This window comes from Remersonia thermophila, chromosome 7 (assembly GCF_042764415.1).
Source record: "Remersonia thermophila strain ATCC 22073 chromosome 7, whole genome shotgun sequence".
NCBI lineage: Eukaryota > Fungi > Ascomycota > Sordariomycetes > Sordariales > Chaetomiaceae > Remersonia > Remersonia thermophila.
The window spans coordinates 290,619-315,222 of NC_092223.1; the positions used below are offsets into that span (position 1 = coordinate 290,619).

Sequence of the window (24,604 nt, forward strand, 5' to 3'; positions counted from 1 at the left end):
CAAGGCTTAGTGTTGTCAGGGTTTTCCTGGATCCGGTGGCGGTTTCGTGTGGACGGCCGTGCAAGGCAGGCAGGCAGGCAAAGACGATCGATGCAAAGAGGTTTGGATTCCGGGTCGGGAACCACAGGACTCGAAGGGTGAAAGACCTAAGGGGGGAGGAAAAACAAGGATGACGATGTCGAGATTACGCCGTGTTGGCTGGTTTTCCCGCTGCCTTTCCAGGTTTGCTGAGGTAAGGTGATTGACTGATGGACTGACTGACAGGAGGGACGAAAGCGGTGATCCAGGAGAACAGCCGAAGAGGCAAGACCGGGGCCCACTGTGATCGGTGGATCTGAGGTGAAGTCCCAGGTTCACTTCACCCCCCCAAATCTGGGCATACTGCGTAGGCTCCGCTTCCCATCCTCAGTGGAGCGACCTGACGGACTCCAAAGCGCCAAGCCACGCCCCACCCTATTGTCCCTCCATCCCTTTCCACTCCCGTCTGGTAGGTTGTCTGGTCTTTTTGCTCCTCCCCTCCCTCCCCCCCCCCCCAAAAAAACTGGCCCAAAATGGCAACACCTGGATTCGTGGCACCTTATGAAAAAGAATGGCTGCGACAAGGCCCGGTGATGCCACGGGCTTGGGGCTTTGGGATGCAAGCATGCATGGAGGTTTTATCAATTTCCCCGCCTTCCTCCTCTAACTACTGGAATCCCGATAACTGGTCGTAACCACGGCGATCCTCCTGCTTCAGGCCGTGTCGGCGTCAGCCGCTGGTGGGCACCTTGCTTGTGTTGGATGCACCTCTTGTTGGATGGGTTTCCCTTTCCGACCAAGTTCCGATGCCGAACGGCAAGGTGGAGCCCTCCCTCCGTCGCCTGGGCGGAACGTCGCGGGCTCCGGCGTTTCCACTGGATGGACTTTAGGTTTGTCAGTTAGTCAGGTTCTGCCCACCTCCATCATCCAACCGCGTGCGGGTGAGGCCAACAAAAACACGTGCGGCAGCGCGCCATGAACTGCGCGCGCCCCCCCTCCGTCGCTGAAATTTTCTTTGCTTCGGCCTGCCCGGCTACGGACGCCACTCGCATCACGCTCAGCTCTCGTGGTTGTCGTGGACAACGTTATCGCGGCAATGCGGTGACTTTAGGCATGGTTGCCAACCGGCACTTTGGCATCATGAAGGACCATCATGGCCGTTGTTGTGATCATCCCCAAGCCTTTATGCGCTGTGGCGGGCGGGCCTGGCTCACTCGCTACGCGATGTATGGCGACATGCTACTAACTAGCACACGAAGCGCGGGGCAGCCTAGGTCCCCGTCCGACCAGGGCCCCCGTCACGGTAACGGTGACATCCGCACTCCCCAGAGCACCCACGCCACCACCTCACGCGTCGGGAGCCAGGTCCACAAAGCACAGGGCTTGGAGCAGGCCCTCAGGCGGTTTGGCATCGCGTCATGCAAACCTCCCTCTCTTTGTTTGGCTCGGAGGTTGGGGGATGCTGGTGGGCAGCAAAAACTGTCGGGTCCCTTGGACCGGGACGGGGCTCGGTGCCCGACCTCCACGGTGGAGCCCCGGCCTTGGCGTGCTGCTTCTCGAACCCTTCCCAGAAGAGCCCCCTATTTTTGAGGTCTGGTGTGTTTCACTAGGTTGTTTGACAACCGCCCCCTGCTGACCCTGGCCGACTACCTTATGTATTATCATGGACCTATCATACGTACTGCGTAGTGAAGGTACGCACCGCTCTGGCATGACAGCGTCCTCAAACGGGGAAGTTGGCCAGAACCCAGACGCCCTTGTTTCGTCTTGTCCAAGATGACAGGGCTGCCACGGAGCCTGCAGCCTTGCGTTGGGATGCATACGTGTGTAATTATAGGACCTGGTGTCCGATGTCAAAGGTGAAGGCGAGGCAGGCCAAAGACCAGACAACACGACGGGACGAACTTGGCATTTTTTTGTTTCCCGGGTTTCAGAGAAAACATCGGATGAATCCGGGCATGGATGTACATCCGTAGTACACAGCGGAAGAGGCCATGTGCCATAGGTTGGACGGCGGGTGGGGCACTCTCAGCAATATACGGAAGTGCACCCACCGCAGGTCATTCAACAATGCTTCCTAGGTTGACGGGTCGATCGATGTGTTGAATGATGGCCATTGGAGGGCAAGGCAGGGTTGTTGTTGAAGAAATGGAAACTACAGACCTCGCTCATGAAAAACCGAGAGAAGGGTCGAGCCACTGCTGCCTTGACACCTAAAGCAGGCTCTGGGAAAGAGCACCCTCACCATTACCGCCTGCCATGACCATGGATGGCCCTCTCTCCCACTCCTCAATCGTCGGGCAAGATTCCCTACCTACTCTTCCAACTCCCATCCGCCTCAAGCCTGCCAAGCGGATCTCGTTGAGCCGTAGTATTCCAGGCCTGGCCTCATGTGTGGATGGGAGCTCACCTCGTCAGATAGGACGCCCACTTGTCCACGGCCCCTTTCCACTTTGTCACAGCCAAGCCGTCGTCGAAATGCCCAAGGAATGGACCGTTCCGCAGGAGAACCCTCAGAAGGCCAACCGCGATGTCGAGCGTTGTAAAGCCGTCTTCACGGCGGCTGTCAGTACTTGGGTCTTCGGTACATGACTACCGTCCTTGGGGAAAATAGTAACTGACCAGCTTGTTGTGCACAGATCAGTCAGATTCTTTACGCTGGGTACGGGCACGTTGTCTTTTGTGGTGGCTTCCGAAGGGATTTTGTCTGACCTTTTGCAGGCGCGCATTCCCACCCCAATGTTTTCAACTGCTCTCCCTCGAGTCGCTCGTGTCCTGCAGCTTTGACGACATCCTCGCCTCCCCCTCGGGCCTCCACGCTCATGACCCAGCAGCCTTACGGGACCCGGGGCATACCATCTTCCTTCGCCAGGCCAATGATTACGGGCTCCATCGATTCCTTGGAATCCTGGTTCGTCACGAGGAGCCCTTGTATTGCCCACACCGGCTGACATGATTGCCCTCAAGAAGCATGACATCATCTCCCTCCTGGAGACTGAGCGCCTCGTCAAGTTTCGCATCAGCTACATGCGCACCAGGCTCTGGGCTCCTGACGCCCTCATCGAGTACTACACCATTGCTGTAAAGTACAGAGACGATGGCGTCTATGAGCTTGTTGTGTGGCGTGCCGGGACAGGGAAGCATCACCATGCCATCACCGACTCCCCATGGGAGAACCTGGGCGGCTTTCTGAGCCGACTCCCTTCGCGAATGGGTACGGTTCCATCACGCCAGCCTCGTTCAGGGCGCGCTGACGAAACAGGCTCTCGGTATTGGACGCTGGCGTTTCATGCCGCTAATCAACCGGACAACCCACCCGTTGGTCTATGGAGGTATGATGACACCGACTTTGAGGATGCAAATCTCCACCTGCAGCAGTCGGTCGGGTACTCTTATCATCGGCTCGTGTGCCTCACGTATGTGTATCCCTGCGGAGGACGACGTGTTGGCTCAGCTAACCTTGTAGGGTCCCTCCCTTGCCGTCTGATGACGACCAGGATGCAATCCCCGAGACCCCTCCAGAGCCAGACAGGGTGGTCCGCACCAGCCGAAAGCGCCAGGCAAACCCGTCAAATGCGAGGAATGGCAACCGGCCTGACAAACGGACCAACGGGAAAACCTCGAGGTGGCATGGTGAAGGTCCTTCAGTGGCTGAAGCAGGCAGGCAGCTCTCGCCGGCACAAACGCTCGCTTCCAGGACGGCCTCAAAAATGTCGACGGGAAAAAGCATCAAAGGCGGAGGTGAAGCATTGGCAGGTAACCTTCAGGTGACCCAAACCCCTGCGCCAAAGAAGCCTGTGACCAAAAGAAAGCCAAAGAAGCCCCTCGTAAGTCTTCTCGTATCCCTCAAGGGACGAGGCTAACCTGCCAACAGCAACTCTTCGAAGAGGCTGCTTCTAGCTTGCCAGCGACGCAAATCATCGAAAGCCAACCGCTGGTTCAGGATAGTACTCAGAATCTGCAGAGTGCGAAAGCATACCACTGGGACGATGACCAGATGACGCGCCTTTTCTTCGAGAAGCCCGTGCCGCGTACGCCCTGTCCCGGTGAAAACCCATTCACGTGCCTCGACGGCGTTGGCCCCTCTCCTGAAACCCGCTCCCCGGCTCAGGACCATCTCGTATCGACTCACCTCACGCTGCCTCGGCTCTTGGGCGATGATGGGGAGCAGCCCTCCGAGTGGCCTCCGAACGGGGAGGCTCGGTCTCTTCTGCGGATCACACCCACGTCGAGCGTGGCTGGCAAAGCGCCGGGTCTAAGCCAGTGGGAGCCGCGAGCATCGCCAGCCGCGACCAACTTGTTTGGCGGAGTCACCGTTAGTGAGGACGAGGAGGAGGAAGCTGGTAAGAGGGGGGTCGGTGTCGTTGGGGAGGGGATGAGCGTGAAGCTGGATTTCGAGCGGGTCATGATGAAGTGAGGCGGTGCAGGTGCTCAACGCTGGGGGGGACGGGGGCAAGAAATCAGGTTGCAGCATGCCTGCGCTTGGAAGAGAAATCTTTGCTAAAGGTCAATGGAAGGCTTGTGAAATTCGCTACCCGGAAACCATGTCGGATCGAGAAATCCTTGGTTGGTCCACGGAGCATCATCAACCTGTTACGCGAGCACAAAGCGTAGCTGACTGCATGCTGAAAAGGGATACTGAACTTGGCCTAGCAGGCATGGCTGGGGAGCGCATGACGCAGCGTGTCTCTATTGCAGAGCACGTACGGCGTCCCCGAGAGCTGATTATGCAAGGAGTTGGAGGGAAAGAAATCCCAAGCAGAAAACAGACACCGGTCGAGCTCCTAGAGGCCTTGGATGGCAGTATTACAAACCAAGCTCCAGCGCCAAATATCCCCCAGGGATCAAAAGATCAGCCAACCAAGCCACCGCTAGTTCCTATTCAATCTTATTGTGCGTCTGAGTTTTTTTTCTATTCTCTCTATCTTCGCAGCAGGATTTACAGCCTCCACGAGAGCACAATCTTATCGAGTGGTGTTCCGGACCCGCTTGGTACGTTGGTTGTGGGAGGAAGTATAATAAGAGAAATCTGACCATGGAAAACGACAGTGAGAAGCTAATTTTGAATTACTCACATGTACCATGTTTTCTCCGTTAGCTCTGGAACCCTCCTTGTGGCCGGGCCTGGAGCTGGCTGGAATGTATCGTCTCAGAGCGTTACCATGTTGTTAAAAAGCTCTGTTCCGGGCTGGTATTATGACGGAGTGTTCCGGTCGGGGGTCTCCTGTGCTAGTTTAAGGATGCTATTGCTGTAACTACCCCCAGAAGACGCTTGACGATCGAATGCATCTGCCTAAGCCCTTGTGATGATGGCTTGGGGATTGCCTGGCCCTTTGACGACGACTGAGAGGGTAATATATGGCAGATTAGGGTGGTCAGAACCAGTATTATACTAACAATGATGTATACGATGGAAGTAACGAAACAGAACACACCATGATATCGAAGTAAGCTCTTATAGGGCATGGAACTCACCCAGAGCAAAGCGATATATACATATACAACGACCGACTCGCACCCGACCCGCCATGTTCAAAGCCGACATAATGTAATACACCCATACTTGTACACCCTCACTTCTCTACACTACTCACACTCGCGACGGGCCGGAGGAAGCCACCCCCCAAGGAATCCTCCCAGCGACCACGCCCCCAAGCAGCCCAGCCAGCACCGCCGTCACGACGAGTCCCGCAAGTCCTACCCAAACCACCCCCCTCCGCCACACCGGCCGCCGATCGCGATCCCGGCATCGACGGCACCACCTCCCCCCCACCTTCACACCGCGCTCCTCATCGTCGCCCCCAGCAGCCTCGTCACCGGGGCCGCCTCCTCTCTCCTTCCGCCGAGACGGACGATCCCCGTCGTCGCCATCGTCGTCGTCGCCGTCGCCGTCCTGATCCCGGCCCCGACCCCGGTCCCGGCCCGGGTCTCCCCGCCCGCGCGACCCCCGCGAGCCCGCGCTCAGCAAGCCGAGCCCGAACGGGCGCTTCCGCCGCGTCTTTTTCGGACGACGTCCTCCGCCCCGACGCCTGCGCCGCCCGTCAAACGCCTCGTCGTCGTCGTCGTAATCGTTGTCGCCGTCGTCGTTGTCGTTGTCGCCGATGTCGCTCCACGCTTGCCCCAGGGAGTGGACCCCCGACGGCCGCGGGATGGGGTCCATGGTGAGAACCCCCGGCCCGAGCAACCCTGCGTGAAGGACCGCCTCGGCGGCGGCGAGCGGCGGGGAGGAGAGCGGGGAGCGGTGGTGCCCTGGCCTCTCTGTCGCTTCTGATGACACTCCCGGGGGTGGGGGGGTGGTTTGCGAGGATGCCGGTGGCGGTGGCGGTGGTGTTGAGGAGGAGGTGGTGGAGGAGGAGAGGAGGAGATGGTGGTGGTGGTGGTGGAGGAGGAGGAGGATGGTATCGCGTTTTGTTGTCGGGTGCTGTTGTTGGGACGGGCCGGGGGTGATGGCGGGGGATGTTTTCGATGAGGAGGTGACGGGCGGCGATGTGGTGGCGCATGTCCCTGCGGATGAGGCCGGCGGAGGGTCGCGTGGCGGGACGACCTCGGGGTAGTTTCTCTCGTGGGCCAGCGGGTTGTGGTCGTCGGGCACAACCTCGGGGTAGTTGTCTTTGTCGGTAGGGGCGGAGAAGGGGATGAGGCCGTCGTCGTAGTGGACGGGTCGCGGGGGAGGGTTTCGCGCCATGGTGATTTTCTCGTGTATCATGGCGGCCGGATCCATGAGTGGGAGGGGGCGAAGACGGATGGCAGCTGTCCTCTGGCGCCAAACCGTGAGCCGGACGAAGGCGAAGCTGGAGTGATATCTCGGGCTACGCACCTCGAGCGGCGGTCGGCCGTGTGATATCAAGGAAGGGTTCTCTGCCTCAGTGCAAGACCTCCCGGCGGCGCGTGTGTTCAGGAGGCATCAACCGAGCGCCGTCAGGCTTCCCGGCCCGCCCGCCGTGGGACACAAGCAGCTCCTCTCTGTCAACAACCTCGCCCGCGCAAGAGAGCCGTCGATGCGACGTTGTGGAGCATGCCAAACAAGCAAACCCAACCGCGTTTCTAACCGCGTTTCTTGGATGCACAAACGGCGTCAGGTCCGGACGAGGAATTCAAGAGAAGAGTCTCCGTCATCATAGACCCATCACGGTCGCAGCCCCATGGAAGGACGCCGCACGAGGAAGAGAGCCGGCCAGAGATGGTTGATCTTGTCGACCCCAATTCCTTCCAGGGTTCCTGGTCGTGCTTCCTGTCGAAAACCGGCCCCTCTTCGGCTGGAAAGGATGCCCGTTGTCACCAGTTCTGGTGGTTGTCCGGCCGTGGTAGCATGTATAGTATGATAGCTATTGGTGCGTGGCAACCCTCCCCCGGTCCGGTCCCGGTCCCGGTCCCGGTCCTTATGGTTTGTCCCTGACGCGCTGCCTAGAGCATTCCCTGCTCGCAGGATCGCATTGAATGATTTGAGGAATGAGATGCAAGGGTAGAGGGTTGCAATCACGGAACCCCCAACAAACCTACTGCGACGCGCGCCAGGGGGGGGGGGGGGGGGGGCTTTCGCGCCAACGTGTGCTGTGCCGCCGCGGTGCAGCAGCTTCAGGCCAGGGCCACAGACGGACGGAGGCTTGCCCGAACGAGACAGCACATCCCTGGCAGAGAGTCTAGGTTTGATCATTACCTGGCGTAGATCGGCGTTGTTGTTTTCGGCACTCGAATGTCCAAGAAACGGAGGTGGCCCCAAGACCCGACCGACCGACCGACGGACGCAGAGGCTTCGGTTTTATTACTCTCCGCGTCTGGCGGTGCAGCTCAGAATCGTCAACACCGTGGATGCGGCCGCCGTCGGCGGATGCGCTGGACGGCGTCGAGTGGGTTGCGAAACTCTGGAGATCGCCGGCGGTTGGCGTCTTGATCACACACCGGCCCCCAACGTCGCCTAACAGGGCGGGCGCAACAACACCAACACGCCAACCGGTCAGAGCATGGGCTTCCATCATCATCATCACCACCACCATCACCACAAGCTCTCTCTCACATGAAACAACAACAACAACAACAACAACAACAACAAAAAAGCGCTATGAGATCTAAGCTAGGTATCCCCGGCCAACCCTTTTCGCCTTGCGCACGTTCAACGCCGCCCTCACGCCGAGCCAAACTTGGCCAGGTACTCGTCATGCAGCTTCTTCTGCCTCTCCCACTCCTTCTTGAGCTTCTTGACCTGGCTCTTGGGCACCTCGCTCCCGTCCGCCAGCTTGGTCGGCAGCCCGTCGGCGTCCCACTCGCCGTACTTGGCATCCGCCTTGAACATGTCCTGCGGCGAGACCTTGGCCTTGGCCCATTTCTCCTCCTCGGCCTTTTCGCGCGCTTTCCGGGCTGCGGAGCAAAGGCACGCACGCGCGCGCGCGCGCGCACACACACGTTAGCCACGGCGGATCTCTCTGACGGATGCTCGTCGTAAGCGCGGTGAGAAATCTTACCCTCTTCCTTCTGCCGGGCCTTCTCGGCGGCCAGCGCCGCCTTCTCCTCCCTCGCGGCGATCAGCCTCGCCGCCGGCACGAACTTGATCAGGCTCGGCTTGTCGACCTGGTCGTCCAGCTGCACGCCCAGGTCCGTCAGGTCGTAGTCGCGAATCCGATCGCTGAGCGCCAGCACGGCCTGCTTGCTCGCGGGCTCGAGCGTCGGCACGACGGCGCGGAGCTCGTCGCGCAGGCGCGACGCGGCGCGCAGGTACGGCATGGCGAGCTTCTCGACGTCGCGCTCGCCCGACCTTTCGAGGTCGGAAAACTCGGACTCGGGCCGCTGCTGCTCCAGGAGGGCCTGGAGGGACGGGGCCGCGAGGCCGAGGGCTTGCACGTCGGCCTTGACCTTGGCGTAGGCGTCGGCGTAGGGCCGGACGGCGGTCTGCGGGTCGACGTTCCCGGCGGCGGCGGCGGCGGCGGCGCCTGACGAGGTCCACCCGAGGCCGTCGTACGGCGGCTGCGCGCCCGCGTCGAGGCCGAGGATGCCCACGACCTTGGTGACCCAGCGAGCGACGGCCTCGACGGCGGCGAGGCGGGGCTCGGCCGACTTGTCGTTCATGTAGATGTTGGCGTCGCGGACGAGACGGAGGATCACCTGCATGGCGCCGGGGGTGTCAAACGAGCTGCGGAAGGCGGCGTCGACGTCCTTCTTGGCCTGCTCGAGCTCGTCGAGGAGGGCCTGCGCGTGGCTGTCCTTCTCGAGGGAGAGGTCTTTGAGCCCGTCGGCCGGCTCCCCGGCCGCGGCGAGCTTGGCCTTGACGTTGGTGAAGAAGTTCTGCTTGGGTTAGCGCGAGCTCCGCGACGGCCGACGGGGGACGTCACCTACATCCACCGTGCTCTCCCAGCTGTCGGCCTGCTTGCGCATGTCCTGGGAGATCTCGACGCCGTCGTTCCAGCGGCCCATGAGGAAGACGATGCGCATGTTGCGCGCGGTGTAGGTGGTGGCCAGGGCGTCTTGGATGGTCTGGAAGTTCTTTAGGCTCTTGGACATCTTGCTCCCCGCGATGGACAGATGGCCCATGTGCTATTCCCCTTTCATGTCAGCCCGTCATGCACAAGATGGAGACGCGGTGGTTGGGGGTGTTGTGCTTACCAGGAAGTAGTTGACCCAGGTGTGCTCCTTGCCCTGGTGGAAATAGGCCTCGCTCTGGGCCAGCTCGTTGTCGTGATGCGGGAAGGCCAGGTCGATGCCGCCCGAGTGGATGTCCATTTGCTCGCCGAGCTTGTCCGAGGCCATGACGGAGCACTCAATGTGCCAGCCGGGGCGGCCAGCGCCCCACGGGCTGGGCCAGTACGGCTCGCCGGGCTTGGACTTTTTCCAGCTGCCAGCTTGTCAGCGAAGGAGATTCCTGGGAGAGCAAGGCGGCGTGGGACACGGGAGCCGGGGGCACGCACAGGGCAAAGTCACCGGGCCGCTTCTTCCCCTCGAGGCTCTTTGACAGGGAGCCCTCGCCCTCCTCCTGCAGGGCCTTGTCGTTCTTGCTCTCGGGCCGCAGGCGGGCGTAGGTGTTGCCGGCCTTTTCAAAGGCGGCGATGTCAAAGTAGACGGAGCCGTTGGCTTCGTAGGCGAACCCCTTGCTGATGATCTGCTCCACGAAGGCGACGATCTGCGGGACGTACTCGGTGACGCGGGTCACGGCATCCGGGGGCAGCACGTTCAAAGCCTGCATGTCGTCGTTGAAGGCCTTCTCCATGGCCTGGGTGAGGTTGGTGAAGATGGTCTGGTCGCTCGTGTCGATGGTCTCCTTGTAGAGGGAGTCGAGGTACGGGAGGAGCACCTCGTCGGCGCCGCCGAAGCCCGTCGACTCGCGCAGGGAGCGGGCGGCCGCGTCCATGTTGCCGAGATGCATCTTCACCTTGGCCTCGGCGTCGCCCGGCTTGCCTTCGCCGGAGAGAGTCCCGCCGGCGAGCACGCCGCCGTAGGCAGCATCCCTGCGTTGGAGGTAGTTGTGCTCGTCCAGGCCCGGCTGGGAGGTGAGCAGGGCGAGGTTGCTCTCGGCATAGGCGAGAAAGGCCTTGGTGACGAGCTCCCGGATCTGCTCCGGGGTGTAGGGCTTTTCCCTCTCGAGCTCGAGCAGCCGCTTTCTCCTGGCCTTGATGATGATCTGCGAGGGTTAGGGGGGGGGGCCTCAGCTCGGGCGGTTGGCACGTGGTGGCTGGCGAACCTTGTCATCGATGTCGGTGTAGTTCATCTGGCGGGGTCAACTTGGGCTCACGAAACCCGGTCCGGGGCAGCGCAGCACGCTTCGACGCACCACAAAGAACACCTCGAATCCAAAGTGATGCATGAGGATCCGGCGGATGATGTCGGTCGACACGTAGTTGCGAGCGTGCCCCAGGTGGCTGAGATCGTACGTGGTCGGGCCGCAAGCGTACCACGAGACCTTGCCGGGCTCCCTAGGCACGAAGGGGACGGGGCCCCCGGGCTTCAGCGAGTTGTGAACCGTGATGGACGCCATGGCGGACGCGTTGCAAGAAGCTGCCCGCCAGCACCGGCTGGAGGTCGAAAACGGTCGGAGCGAAGCGAGGGGTCTATGAAGCCTGGCGAAGGAGCGCATTCAACCGTTGAGCAGGGCGTTGGTTCGCGTCGCGGATCAACGGCTTGGAAGGCGAAAGGTCAGCGTGTCCTTGGTCTTGGGTGAGTCAAAACCGCGGACGGGAGGCTCCGACGGGGTGGGCTTTGCAGATTCGGGTTCAATGGACCTTGAGGGCGGGGCGGGGGGGGGGACCTATGGTGGGGCTGTGGTGGGGCTGTGGTGGGGCCTCCATGCAGATCCGATTGCGTGAACCTGCAAGACGGCGGGGTGGAGCTCGGGCCACATGGTTGATGCTGACGGTGGTCGACCAGGGGCGTGGAGCCAATTTCAACGTCGTCCCGTCCCTGATGTTAACGACTGCGTACCGGGGCCGTAATGAGCTGATACCCTGAGGATACCTGAGGGTTTCCATGGGCTTTACCGCGAGGTGTGCCGTGACCAGCGAGCCCAGGGCCTGGACCTCAACAGCCCGGCTTGTGGCTCTCAAAAGATGCCCAGTGATTCAGGTAGGGAGGAGGGACCTGTGCAGATAGTAGTGAATTATCCATTTCCATCTTGAGACATCCATGGATAGAGAGGTATTACGGATGACTGAATGCATGAGTCTGTAGTCCTAATCCCAAATCCTCTGTGGCCCGCCATTTTGGATGGAATGCTTCTAGAAGTAAAGAACCCTCTAATACATCGTCGTGTGGGGTTGACCATCCCAACGCGTCAGCCTCTCCCCGTCCAATGGAGTCCCAGCTCCCGCTCTCGAATCACCTGCCGACCGGAATGAAAGGTCTAACTTCGCCGCAAGAACCCACCCTTCTAACGTCTTTTGTCTTTTGTCTTTTTTTGTTTTTTTCACCTCTCCCCAACCAACTCTTCAACCCTGCAAACCACCTCCGCAATCCACCCCCCGTCAGCCTTCACCACCGGAATCCCCAACCGCCCGCACACAATCTCGACGTTTCCCCGCTTCCTATATCCCTTCTGACACACCACGACCGCCTTTGCTGCCCCGTCTCTTGCCGCACACAGCCCCAGCTCGAGCAGGCTGATCGGAGCGTCCGTCGCCGCGCCCAGATACACCACCACGAGATCGGCGCGCTCCTGCATGTCCAGCTCCCACTGCACCTGCTCACGAAACGGCGCGTGGGCGGCGTCCTCGGGCAGGAGGCTTTGCCAGTCAGGGCGGAGGGGGTTGAGGATGGTTACAGGCAGGTGGGCGAGGGCGGCGGTGAGCGTCTCACGCCAGTCAGGCTCCGCCGGGCTGCTGGCAACGGTGCCGGCGAGGAAGATGGAGGCCTGGCCTGTGATGGCTGGGCGGGAGGGAGCGTGGATGACTTGCGCCTTGCGGCAGGTCGCTTGGGGACTCGTCATGATGAAATTTCTCCGTGAGGGGTTGAGAACGTAGGTAATAAGCATCGCAGCTCGCGTTGGGGATTGTTGTGGTCGGGTTGGGCTGCCAGCCGAACGGCTGAATGGCACGTCACAGGGCAGGACAGGAGGGTTAGGGTCGCTACATTTCTCTGGCCTGTCGTCTCTGGGGGGGCTGACACCGAGATGGAACACCCCTGTGAGGAACATGCAGGAGGGCATACGACTTGATACAGGAAGTTGTTGGAATTCGAAATGATCAGCTGCGTATGACTACTCGGATCCGCCGTATTCTCAAACGGAGAGGGGTGGGGGGGACTTGAATCCCGATGTTGCAGATGCCAAGGCAGATGCGTTAATCGATGTTTGATAATATTGTAACGGCCGGTGTAGTGTCAGGGAGCTTCCTTTGACAAGGAAAAATATATGCATGTTGGCAGTTCAGCAATGAAATGATTTCCTATTGTCGTCTTGCGTTCGGAAATGTATAGAATACTTGGAAAAAACCAACATACGACATGGTCGAGGAAGAAAAGGTAACAGCTGGGGAGGGGAGGTAAACCGGGGCGGACAAGCCACTGAGCAGGAGGGCACCAAGCTCCACGGGGGCTCAGCTACCAATGTTCTGTTCACCGCGGGCATTTGCGGGTGCAGGTCAAGAGAGGCGAGGACTTCGAGGCTACTACGCTGGTGGTCGGCACCGCTGCAGTCTTCACTGCGCCTGGCGCTACTTGTGAGGTTACGAATCGGAGTGGTCATGGTGTGATGGTGCTGATCACAGAAATGGAATGACGAGCTTGGGTGTTTTGGGCTGGCGGTTGTGCTTGGAAGGAGGTATTGTATGGCCGCCGTTCTCCGAAAACTGGATAACTGACTTATAGGACACTTGTGTTTTGTATCACAGGACTCGAAGAGCAGACAGGATGATGATGTTGAGGTCAACTCACTCTACGATGCTTTCACAGCTGCATTCATGGACAGGTACATTGGACGGCGAACCCTGCCATTCGTCTCTCACTGGATTGGTACCTAGGACCGGAATTTCTCCTAAAGACGCATCGTGGGACATGCAAAGCAAACACCTTCCCAAGCCACCATCCCATGAGCTTTCATGACGTATAGGAGTGGTCTCTCGGTAATGCACTCCATGATAGATGATAGCACCCCACAGGGCAGCTTGACAGTCGCTCAGATTCCGAAAAGGCGCGACCGCCATCAAGAGGAGACTACCCGCAAACGACAGGGCACCCATCATCCATAACAACGTTCTCACCTGCTCGCAAGAAACTTTTTGTCGCCAAGGTTCAGCTCACGGCCTCAAGCGTTCTGCGTGTGGCTTCGGACTGCTGCCCATGACGAAGGCGTGGCGGAAAGCCTGGCTACTCGATTGTTTTCATCAGATGTTACGTCGGTTCATGCTCAAAAATGTTGTGGGAGGATGCTGCAAGGAGAGATGGGGCGTGAAGAGAGACCGGTTGCCAAGCTCCTCCCTAGCCCCAGTGGCAAGCTGGTCGGCTCGCTCTCTTGCCCCGGATTCGGCAGGGGGTATATTTCTATTCATGGTAGACGGCCGTCTGTCAAGATCCGTGAGGTTTGACACCGTCTTTGAGGTTTCGGACATGAAGAACGCACCATGATCGTTTCGAGTTTCCCTTATGCTGATAGGCCCGCGGACTCTGCCCGCCCTTGTGCCCCTGATCGGGGGCTCTAATACCGGGGGGTTTGGTCTCAGCGTTCTCACGTGAGCACGTGTGTCGAGCACGGAGCAACCGAGGGTTAGGGTACAGCAGTCCTTCCAACGTTCAGTTCCGAGCTGTCGAGGAGCAACGAATAGATTTATTTCTCTCTGTCCCATGCACCTTGACTGTGGGCACAGCCTCTTCCTTTTCGTCCATGGCAATTTGGCGTCTGGAGCGGTTCTCGTCATCGTCATCCAAGGTTTCGGGTCCGGTCTTGTTCACCCCGGAGGTTCCGCCGCCGTCGCCAAGAGCTGGACGGACGCGACCTGACGCGCGCTCCCTGAGCTGTCTCCCCGGTCTCCTTTCGCCTTGGGGCTCCACGGTTCCACCCCAGCCCCAACGACAGCAGCTTTCGCGACCAAGCTGCGGAGGTCTTACAGATCCGCAGCATCCCTTTGGATTTTCTTGTCGAATCGTCCATGCTTGATACCGGGGTCTTCTATTCACCTTGCATTGTCGTTTGTGCAGCCCGAGACAAGCCCATTCCGGCTTCAAGGATTCGGCACAATGAACGCAGCGTCGGATCAGAACGCGGGGTTGGAATCCAGCGCCGTCTCTGACATGAGGAGCCCCAGGATCATCAGTGACCTGGGCAGATTCTTACACGAAAACCGGAAGCATGGGCGTGCCTTCGCCCTCGCTTTACCACCGCTGAAACGAAAACGCAGCGGCACTGTCATCACGATCTCAAGCGATTCGAGTTCGGCTTCGAGTCCGGGTTTTGCTGTGCCACAAGCGCAAGCTCAGGGCACCAAGGACCTGAACGATCAGCATGTACCTGCAGACACGGTACGTTTGTCTTGCGTCCCATGGTGGTTGCCATGCTGGTCCATGACGTTGGCGCTCCCGCAACCAACCCCAAGATCTTTTCTTCTGCCCGAACAACCACCTAGCTACGTTCTGTCTCTTCCATGTGCCTTGGCTGGCGTCTTACATGGTGCTGTCCGATTTCGGCACCGGAAATAATATTAAGAGCATCATCACAGGTCTCGCCGGCGTCATCCCAAAGCCCAATAGCGCCGTCGCTTGCGGAGGCCCCGGATCCTACATCCCATTCCGGTCTGCCTTCCCCTATGCGCCGCATGGATCGGCCAGATCAGCCCCTGGCCGCTCCTTCAACCACGGATAACCACCGATACAAAACTTGGACAGGTATTCCAATCCAACGGGCCACGGTGTGCCTTGTCGCACAGCTGCTAACACTGCTCTCGAGACGAACACGGCGTCAGCCGCATTACCTTTGGGGCCATCATCCCCGAGGGATATCAAAAATCCGACAATCCTGACTTCCCCTGGATTTGTCCCGTCCGGTCCTGCAGAAGGATGCTCCCAACCATTGCCGGCTTGGGGAAACACTTTTGCGTAAGCATGCTCGAGCAATGCCCCAAGTTGACCTCGAACGGAGGAGCCGACTCACATCACGTAGAACGCTCACCGCGCCGCTCGGCTGAACGATAACCTGGACGGCACCCTGACGGAACTGGGAACGTATGCCAACCCTGCCGTTGGGAATGGCAGGAAACGCTCTGGCGTTGCTAAGCCTCCCGTGGTGGTGTCCTGGAGAGCCATGACGATGACCGAAGCACCGTTGGTAGAGCCCAGTCTTCACCACCGGCCCAGCGTCTCGTCGTCGAAGCGAAGCCTGGTCCCGCATCACAATGCCGCTCAGCCTTTGGAGAGCCGGGAAACCCCCGGAAGAAGCGACGCCTTGCGCCCTGGACAACCCGCCAGCCCGGCCAAGGCCGGCAAGAAGCAGGCCATTCCTCCCGGGAGCAAGGAGCCCCGTAAGATCCTTACCATGGCGAACCCGGATCGCCCGTACGACATGTGGCCTGGTGAGCCGCCCCTTATCGAGCGCGGGTTGGTCAGGGGAACCTCTCGTTAACGTGGAACCTCAGGTGTCTCTGGCAAGCTGGCCTCCACATATGGTGCGCTTCTTCCAGACGGCTATCGGCTCGATGCGACCCTACCAGCCCGCCCCTGGGTACGCCCTCTGAGGTCCTGTCGTCGCCTATTCCTTTCGGTAAAATCTCTGGGGCACCACTTCCGTGTAAGTCTTCAAGCCATAGTAAGAAGCACCAAGGTCGCTCCGTTGCTGACTTGCACTCCAAGGTGAGCCACCAAGGCTGCGATCTCAATGACAATCTCGACGGAACCCTGTCCATGGTAGGGTGCCCGAGGAGGAACGGTGACCCCATCGTTGTCTCGCGCGGGCCGAAGGATGATGAACAAGTTGCCGACACATGTTACCCTGTTTACGTGAACAAAAAGAGGATCGACTGGCTCCCAGCTCAGCAGCGGCCCAGACCTGAGCTACCATCCAGGACGATCGCCGCCCGTTCGTCCAAAAAAGCCATGCAGAGCCTCTGGAATTACATCGCCTCCTACATCGAGGGGGAGCTCCCATGCCAAGCCTCCCCGAGCAGAGGTTCCTGCTCACTCTTCCGCCGGTGCGCGAGCTCAAGCCGAGGTTCAGGATTCTCGCCCCTCTGAGCGACAATCAGATCATCGGCCTTATCGTCCAGGTCATTGGGGAGGAGGTTCCCAGCGATGAGATCTGCACGACGTGTCGTGGAGAACACAGAGGCTTTCCAACTTGCGTTCGCATCCCCGCCCCCATCAACAAGAAACGCGAGAGCTTCACGGACTCGGTGGACAACGCCTGCGCGGGCTGCTTGTTGGGCGGACGATCTCTATGGTGCAGCGCCAAGATACACGGGAAGGACGCCACCACCACGTCGGCGGGGACAAACGAGGACCTTTGGGAATACATCAGGTCGCACGTTCATGGGGACGTCATCAGGTCGGAAACCATGCCGGTCCGGTACCTGCTGCTCCAGCCGCGGCTGCGCAACCTGGCCCCTCTCCGGCCGATCCAAGGCCCGCTCAGCGACAGGAAGATAGTCGCTCTCCTCATCCAGGCGACGGGGATCCGGGTCCCCGAGGAGCACGTCTGCACCCATTGCCGACAGGACGACGACAAATACTTTCCCGTGTGCGTCCGCATCTCGGCGCTGACTTTTCGCTTCATCGGCATCTACTTCCCGCACCATTATCGCGCCTGCGGGAATTGCTGGTTGAGAACGAACCCGCAAAACTGCAGCGTCATGAGCGAAGCCTTGGAATGGCGGAGCCAGGATTCTCCAGATGAGGAGGACGACGGCACGCCTGACCTAGGCGATACCCAGGCCCCTGCTACAACACCATCGGCCGCCTTGGCACCGGCGACGCCCGAGACGGCCGCGCCATCTCACAGACGGTCCCGAAGACTGGCGCTTGCTGCTAGCCAGGCCGCGGAAGATGGGGATGCCGAGGACGAGCATGAACATGATAAGGCCAAGGGACGCCACCATCGTGTCGAGAAGAGCAAACAGCCGCATCGCACCGCACGCGTTTCCGAGCCCGAGCCCGAACCAGCAGCGGCTCGAGAGGCGAGGGCAACCACACGGGGTTTGCGACCCCGTGAAGACGGCGGCACAGCAGCGGCAGCAGCGGCAGCAGCAGCAGCAGCAGCAGCGGGAACCGGAGCAGCGGCCGCATCGGCTCACAACGAACCCTTGGGTAAGGCCCAGCCGGGGCAAACGGACGGTGAACATCAGCTGGAGGGTGCCGATGAAGGTATGTCAGATCCCCTCCCCTCCCCGATCGGCCCCCCCGGATTGTTTGCCAGCAGCATCACCAATCTCAGCACCATGCCGGCCACGCACTTCATCTTGGAGTGTCCACATCCCTGGTTAGCTAACCAACCCCATTACTTTCATCCGCAGCCCTCACCGGCTCCACCAACGACGGCATCCCGTCGACGACTCCTGCCCAGGCACCCGTCAAGACCACGCCCGGCATCGAGCTGCCGCCCCTGGTCGTGCCGTCAGGCCACGCGCACCAGTTTTCCGTCGGTTGGTCGCCGACGATGCGGATCTGCACGCTGCTCGCCGGCCGGTTGCACGTGCGTGTCAGGGATGCCGACGGCAGGGACGATGACGATGGACAGAAATTCGTGGTTGGAACGCAGGGCGTATTCAAGATCGCCCCTGGCTGGAGGTGTACCGTGACCAACATGGGGCATGTCGACTGCAAGGTGCAGGTTGTCGCCGTGGAAGAGACGCAGTGATGGGGCGAGAGGAGGAGGAGGAGGAAGAGGCCTTGTTTGAGCGCTTTTCGCCTCCTTGCTGCCTATCTTTGCGCGTCCACGATCCATGGGCGATGGTTTGGTCACGAGTGAAGTAGGCGTGGGACGGGGTTGGATCCAACTCCATTTGCAACACACGGTGCGGGAAACCTTGTGAGAGTAATACTGGATGAACAACTGAGGTTGATTGTTGTGTCGGTGGTTGCGTCGGTAGCCTCGCCGAGCATGGGACCGCCGGCATCATCACGGCTTGGCGACTTGGTCCCGATTCTTAACAGTGCCGAGAGCCCAGATTTTCATGTTTACCACTCCCAGCCCAACGCAACGCAACGCAGCGCAAACCCCTCGTCAAGTCCCGGTGACATGGTCCACAAAGGCAAACAGAACGTGCGTCTGCACCCTACACCCCGAGCCGGGGACCACGGCCCGCCGGAACCCCGGCCGCAGCCACTCGGCCGCAGCCGACAGGTCCAGCTCGGGCCCGGTGATGCTCAGGACGCGATCTTGCAGCAGGGCGAAGGCCTCGCGGCAGGGCATGGTCGACTCTCCTGGCTTGGGGGGTGGAAGGAAGGGACAGTCGTCGTCGGGGTCATCTATGTTGCTGCTGCTGTTGCTCTTGATGCTGCTGGCGACATTGCTGCTGGTGATGGTGACGCTACGGGAAGGTGGGTTCCCTGTGCACGGGCCGGGCGGAGCTTCGTCCAGGCCGGAGGGCGAGGGGGCGCTGGGAGCTGGCATTTCGGGCAGAGGACGGCTGCCATGGGCGGCATGGGAACCGCCAGAGCCGCGTTGATCATCCGGGTCCGCGTCCGTCTCGCTCCGCGGCGAGCCACGTCCCGCGGCGTCTAGCTGAGCCGGCCGTATCCTCTCCTCCGACTTCGCCTTGGCCTGCGTGGAGTGCAAGGCGTGCCGTAGCCGGTGGACGTCGGCGGTGAGGGCCTCGATCTGCCTGAGGGCATCGGCGAGCCTGGCCTGGGTAGATTCGAGCTGGGCTTCGAGCTCGGCCAGGCGGCCCTTGACTCTGGCGCGGTGGCGGCGCTGGTTCTCCCGCTGCCGAGCGGCGTTGTGGCCTGGAGGCTTGGAGGAGAACTTGTGCACTCGAAATTGGCACGGCTCGGATAGCATGGCTGTTCAACCGCTCGATGGCTTTGGTTTGAAATCCGAAAGGGGCTCGTGGTGACGCTGAGACAAGTATCACAGGAAGATCAAGATTGGTGGAAGTGGCGAAAAGGGCAACGCTCTGGTGACAAACCGGTTTCTTTCCGTATCCGGTTAGTCTTTGACAGAAGTGGGCCCCTTGGCGCGAAGCGGGCCCCCCAGCGCCCGAGAGAATTCCCAATCGGGCAAGTATTCGATGACATATCCGGACATCCGCACGCCGACAAGACCATCACGACGACGATTCCGCGGGCTCGGAAGAAGGCGTTGGAAGCCGTCGAAGGTCTCGCGAGGGAATATAAAGGGAGGGAGGGTTCCTCGAAACGTCTGGCATCGGCATCCTCACTCAACATCGCCTGGCCCAGACTTGTTTGCACCAGAGGAGAATTAGACACGATGGAAACCACCGAGATGTACGAGAAGGTCCGCGAGCACTACAGCTCGGCCTCGCGCATGACCAGCGTCAAGTACGGCGAGACGGTGGCCAAGTCGTTTGGCTACAGCGCCGAGGAGCTGGCCAACATCCCGCAGGACGCCAACCTCGGCCTGAGCTGCGGCAACCCCGTGGCCATTGCCAGCCTCAAGGAGGTAGGAAAGCTGCCAGGCTTCGGTCCGGAGCGAGATGCGATGTCATCCCGCTAACACGCGGCCTGCCACAGGGCGAAACCGTCATCGACCTCGGCAGCGGTGCCGGCTTCGACGTCTTCCTCGTCGCCAAAAAGGTTGGCCCCTCGGGCCGCGCCATCGGCGTCGACATGAACGACGTAGGTTCCCTGTTTTGTTTCCGCCCTCCGGGGCCTTGCCGCGCGCAGCCCGAAGCTCACGCGAAGCCAGGACATGCTCGCGCGCGCCGAGCGCATCAAATCCACGCAGCCCGCCTCCTACGGTCCGACCTCGCACATCAGCTTCGTCAAGTCCAACATCACCTCGATCGACCTCCCCTCGGAGACGGCCGACTGCATCATCTCCAACTGCGTCATCAACCTCGTCCCCGACGCGGAGAAGCCCGCCGTGTTCCGCGAGATGCACCGCCTCCTGAAGCCGGGAGGCCGCGTCGCCGTGTCGGACATTCTGGCCAAGAAGCCGCTTTCCGAGGAGCTCAAACGGGACGTGGCGCTGTACGTCGGCTGCGTCGCCGGCGCGAGCCAGGTGGCCGAGTACGAGCGGTGGCTCGGCGAGGCGGGATTCCAGGGTACGTTGGCGTCGGGGCGCTCGTCCCGCGATGGCCGGTGCTTTGCGTGCTTGTCGTTTTCTCTTTGGCCGCGGCGGCCCAGGGCCCTTGCGACGGTAGCTAACGTGCCGCAGACGTCATGATCGTCGACACCCACGCCGACCTGAACGTCTACCTCGAGACCAACGAAGACGGCGAGCGCAAGGGCCTCTGCTGCATGCCGGCTGCGGCGCCCCCGGGCTCCGAGCCCGCCGCGGCGGCTGGATGCTGCCCCCCGAAGAGCGAGGAGCCCAAGGCCAGCGGCGGGTGCTGCCCCCCGAAGAGTGAGGAACCCAAGGCCAGTGGCGGGTGCTGCCCCCCGAAGAGCGCGGAGCCCAAGGCCAGCGGCGGGTGCTGCCCGCCGAAGAGCGCGGAGCCCAAGGCGAGCGGTGGCTGCTGCGCTCCCACGACCACCACGATCCCGGCCACTCCGCTTCTCGCAACGACAGACCTCAACGAGTGGGTTGGTAAGTTGGACAGAGCCACGCTTCCCCGCCATGCCGCGCTTGTTTACGGGAGTCGGCCGTCTCGGCGAACCGGGCTGACGCCGTGTTCCATCACTAGCATCGTACAAGATCTTTGCGGTCAAGAGCTGAAGAGCGCAAAGGCGGATTCCAGCCTGTCGCCTTGGGGCAGAGACACGTTGCGGAAGCGCTGGTACCGAGCGTGTTTGATGGTCACGTTTGGTGGTGTCAACGTCTACGTCAACGTCGACGTCGTCAACGTCGTCTTGACGCTGGCAAGGCACGGGAGCAGAAAGATGGTGCCGTCTCCATCATTACGGAAGACTTGGCCGGCTAGCAGTCTGTCGTCCTGCATGCCGACGGGGTCTGTGCAAGCGTACCACGGGGAACGGAACGAGGTCATCACCACCGGAAACCATAGGCCATGGGCGCATTCTCCTGGGAATAGCCAAAACAAAAATGTTGCTGCTGTATGTCGGGTGTAAGTCCGCGTATGTCTGTCTGTTTTTTGTGTGGTAGTACACAGTAGGTGGTGCCAGGGGCGGGAGGGGAGAATTCGCCGTCGACGAATTAGACGTGCAGTCCGTCGATAGTCGACTGTGACAAGCCGTAATAAGCCTTGCACCCACCCTGCCGGTTCTAGGCCTCCGACCCTCCATTTGCTTGTCCAGGCTGGTAAATACAACCAAAAGGTGGGTTGAAGTTGGCGTGGCAATATCCACCAGGCCGACGACCCTTGCTTGACCTTGGGATGTCTGAAGCCACCGGCCACCATCCGCATACGCAGTACGTGCCGGAACCAGCCCGGAGCAAGGATTTGCTGCAAGCGCTGCGATCCTGCTACCTGCATGCCGTCATCTTGAAGTAACCCCCCCCCCCCCCTCCCGGCTGCCATCACGGAGCGGGGTTCTATCGATGACATGGGTAAACAAGAGAAGAGGTTGTGAGCGAGCATGGCCGGGGGGGCTCTTGCGGAAGCGGGCGGCGGGATACAAAAGTCCATGGGCTGTGGACGAGGCGACGGCAAGAAAACGGCCCTCGTCTTTGCGATATTAGTATCAGCACCCTGTTGAGCGGGCGTTGTCATCCGTGGTACATGATCCGCTCTCGTCCGCGCAGCACGCAGGCCGACGAACCCGAGCTAGCGACGGCAAAGGAAGAAAAGCGTGATCACACCAGGCCATATAATAGTACATAGCTTGCCAACCGAAGCGACAAGGCAAACACCATGGGCCTCGTCGGCGTGGCCGTCGTATCGCTCGCGGCAGCCGCCGGCGCAGCGAGGGTCCCTCCCCAACACCACGTCAAGCGGCAGGTCGCCGAGCTCCGCGAGAGCTACGACTTTGTCATCGCCGGCGGCGGCACGGCCGGTCTTACCGTGGCCGACCGTTTGTCAGCCGCCTTTCCCTCGAGTATGTCGCCGCGCGGGGGCCGCATCCCAAGCTTGGTGGTGTGTCTTGGTTCGCTAACGGACGTTTCCTCCCCCACCCAGAAAACGTCCTTGTCATCGAGTACGGCGACATCCACGCGGCCCCGGGGCTCTTTGATCCGCCCACCAACTGGATCGAACCGCACCCGGACGAGGCGCCGAGATGGACCTTGCTGGCGCTCCCGAGCCCCGACATGGGCAACGCTCGAGCCTCGGTCCAGGCGGGCCAAACGGTGGGCGGCAGCAGCGCCGTCAACGGCCAGTTCTTTGACCGCGGGGCCAAGCAGGACTACGACGCCTGGCACGAGCTGGGCGGGCTCGAGGCGCTGCTGAGCCCCAACAAGTGGAACTGGAACGGCATCTTTCCTTACTTTAAAAAGGTGAGCATTTTCTTTCTCTCTCTGCCCGGCTCCCGCACGTTTCTTTTTTTTTTTTTTTCTTTTTTTTTTCTCAGGCATTTTGTTAATGGTTCGTTTCGCAGAGCGTCACGTTTACCGAGCCGTCTCCCTCGGTGGCCGCCCGGTACGGCTACACGTGGTCGACCTCGGCCTACGGGGGGACGGGTCCGATCTGGAGCACGTACGCGCCGTTCCAATGGGCGGACCAAAAGATCCTGACGCAGGCGTGGCACGACCTGGGCGTCCCCGACGTGCGCGAGTGCGCGGGCGGCCGCAAGGAGGGCGTCTGCTGGGTCCCCGCGTCGCAGCACCCCGTGACGGGCGAGCGCTCGCACTCCGGGGTCGGGCACTACGCCGACGCGCAGCCCCGCGCCAACTACGACCTGCTCGTGAGGCACCAGGTCGTGCGCGTCGCGTACGGCGCGGGCGGCCCGCTGGGCGGCGGCGCGCCCCGGGTGGAGGTGCGCAGCCTGGATGGCGACGGCGGCGGTCTCTTCAACGTGACGGTGCGCGGCGAGGTGATCCTCTCGGCGGGGGCGCTGCACACGCCGACGATCCTGCAGCGCAGCGGCATCGGGCCGGCGGCCTTCCTCGCGGGCCGCGGCGTTCCCGTGGTCGTCGACCTGCCGGGCGTCGGGTCCAACCTGCAGGACCACTCGGGCCCGCCCGTGACGTGGAACTACACGGCGCCGTACGCGCCGGGGGCCTGGCCGCTGCCCTCCGAGGTGGGCCGCAACGCGACGTTCAAGGCCGAGGCGACGGCGGCGTTCGCGGCGACCCCGGCGGCCGGGCCGTACACGCTCGGCGGCGGCAACAGCGCCGTCTACGCGTCGCTGCCGCGCGCGGCGGGGCGGGCGGCGGCGGCGCGCATCGCGCGGAAGATCCGCAAGCAGGTGCTCGACGGGTCGGCCAGGACGTTCCTCCCGGCGGACCTGCGCGGCGTGCCGGCCGTGGTGGCCGGGTACAAGGCGCAGCTGCTGGTGCTGGCGAGGGCGCTCGAGGACGCCGGGTCGCCGAGCGTGGAGACGCCGTGGGCGACGGCCGAGGGCCCCGTCACGGCGTGGAGCTTCCTGCTGCGCCCGCTGAGCCGCGGGACGGTGCGGCTGGACCCGGCGGACCCGCTGGCGCCGCCGGTGCTGGACTACCGCGCCGGGGCGAACCCGGTGGACATGGACCTGCACCGGGCGCACCTGCGGTTCGTGAGGCAGCTGGTGGCGACGCCGACGCTGCAGCAGTTCGGCGCGGCCGAGCTGGCGCCGGGCGCGGCGGTGGCGGGCGACGACGAGGCCCTGGCGGCCTACATCCGGGACAAGAGCTTCTTGTCGTTTATGCACCCGTGCGGCACGGCCGCCATGATGCCCCGGTCGCTCGGGGGCGTGGTGGGATACGATCTCAAGGTGCACGGGACCAAGGGGCTGCGCGTGGCGGACGCGAGCATCATGCCGCTGGAGCCGGCGGCGCATTTGAGCGCGACGACGTACGCCATTGGGGAGAAGGTGAGTCGTCTCCTGGGTCGAGAGGCGCGTGGCAAGAATCCGGGAGGCATGCTAACCAACCGGCTGCGTAGGCGGCGGATATCATTATCGCCGAGTGGAAGAAGAAGAAGGGGTGGTGAGTGGCGAGGGAGACGCAAGAAACGAGGGGGTGGGGGGGCATGCT

The 24,604-nt window shown here is 61.4% G+C and overlaps 6 protein-coding genes across 6 annotated transcripts; 3 read left to right on the top strand and 3 right to left on the bottom strand.

The window, feature by feature from the left end:
• Positions 1 to 5,608: 5,608 nt before the first annotated feature.
• VTJ83DRAFT_7064 (uncharacterized protein) lies at positions 5,609 to 6,739 on the bottom strand (the record flags this gene model as incomplete). The annotated part of the gene is made up of 1 exon (XM_071013845.1): positions 5,609 to 6,739. One exon carries the CDS (start codon positions 6,737 to 6,739, stop codon positions 5,609 to 5,611), a length of 1,131 nt encoding a protein of 376 aa, XP_070863281.1.
• A 1,401-nt stretch (positions 6,740 to 8,140) lies between these two features.
• Positions 8,141 to 11,077, bottom strand: VTJ83DRAFT_7065 (uncharacterized protein; the record flags this gene model as incomplete). Its single annotated transcript, XM_071013846.1, has 7 exons — positions 8,141 to 8,373; positions 8,478 to 9,294; positions 9,346 to 9,543; positions 9,613 to 9,841; positions 9,915 to 10,624; positions 10,685 to 10,711; positions 10,775 to 11,077. The coding sequence occupies 7 exons, from the start codon at positions 11,075 to 11,077 to the stop codon at positions 8,141 to 8,143; spliced, it is 2,517 nt and encodes an 838-aa protein (XP_070863282.1).
• Positions 11,078 to 14,929: 3,852 nt separating this feature from the next.
• Positions 14,930 to 18,209, top strand: VTJ83DRAFT_7066 (uncharacterized protein; the record flags this gene model as incomplete). The annotated part of the gene is made up of 8 exons (XM_071013847.1): positions 14,930 to 14,944; positions 15,144 to 15,309; positions 15,371 to 15,519; positions 15,584 to 15,992; positions 16,056 to 16,207; positions 16,270 to 16,607; positions 16,652 to 17,775; positions 17,925 to 18,209. Coding segments are annotated over 8 exons (2,638 nt in total), but the record flags the coding sequence as incomplete, so codon positions are not given.
• Positions 18,210 to 18,634: 425 nt separating this feature from the next.
• On the bottom strand, positions 18,635 to 19,411 carry VTJ83DRAFT_7067 (uncharacterized protein; the record flags this gene model as incomplete). The annotated part of the gene is made up of 1 exon (XM_071013848.1): positions 18,635 to 19,411. The coding sequence occupies one exon, from the start codon at positions 19,409 to 19,411 to the stop codon at positions 18,635 to 18,637; it is 777 nt and encodes a 258-aa protein (XP_070863284.1).
• Positions 19,412 to 19,840: 429 nt separating this feature from the next.
• On the top strand, positions 19,841 to 21,250 carry VTJ83DRAFT_7068 (uncharacterized protein; the record flags this gene model as incomplete). Its single annotated transcript, XM_071013849.1, has 5 exons — positions 19,841 to 20,032; positions 20,104 to 20,208; positions 20,279 to 20,636; positions 20,750 to 21,121; positions 21,219 to 21,250. 5 exons carry the CDS (start codon positions 19,841 to 19,843, stop codon positions 21,248 to 21,250), a joined length of 1,059 nt encoding a protein of 352 aa, XP_070863285.1.
• Positions 21,251 to 22,346: 1,096 nt separating this feature from the next.
• On the top strand, positions 22,347 to 24,560 carry VTJ83DRAFT_7069 (uncharacterized protein; the record flags this gene model as incomplete). Its single annotated transcript, XM_071013850.1, has 4 exons — positions 22,347 to 22,530; positions 22,611 to 22,927; positions 23,029 to 24,441; positions 24,513 to 24,560. 4 exons carry the CDS (start codon positions 22,347 to 22,349, stop codon positions 24,558 to 24,560), a joined length of 1,962 nt encoding a protein of 653 aa, XP_070863286.1.
• Positions 24,561 to 24,604: the final 44 nt, after the last annotated feature.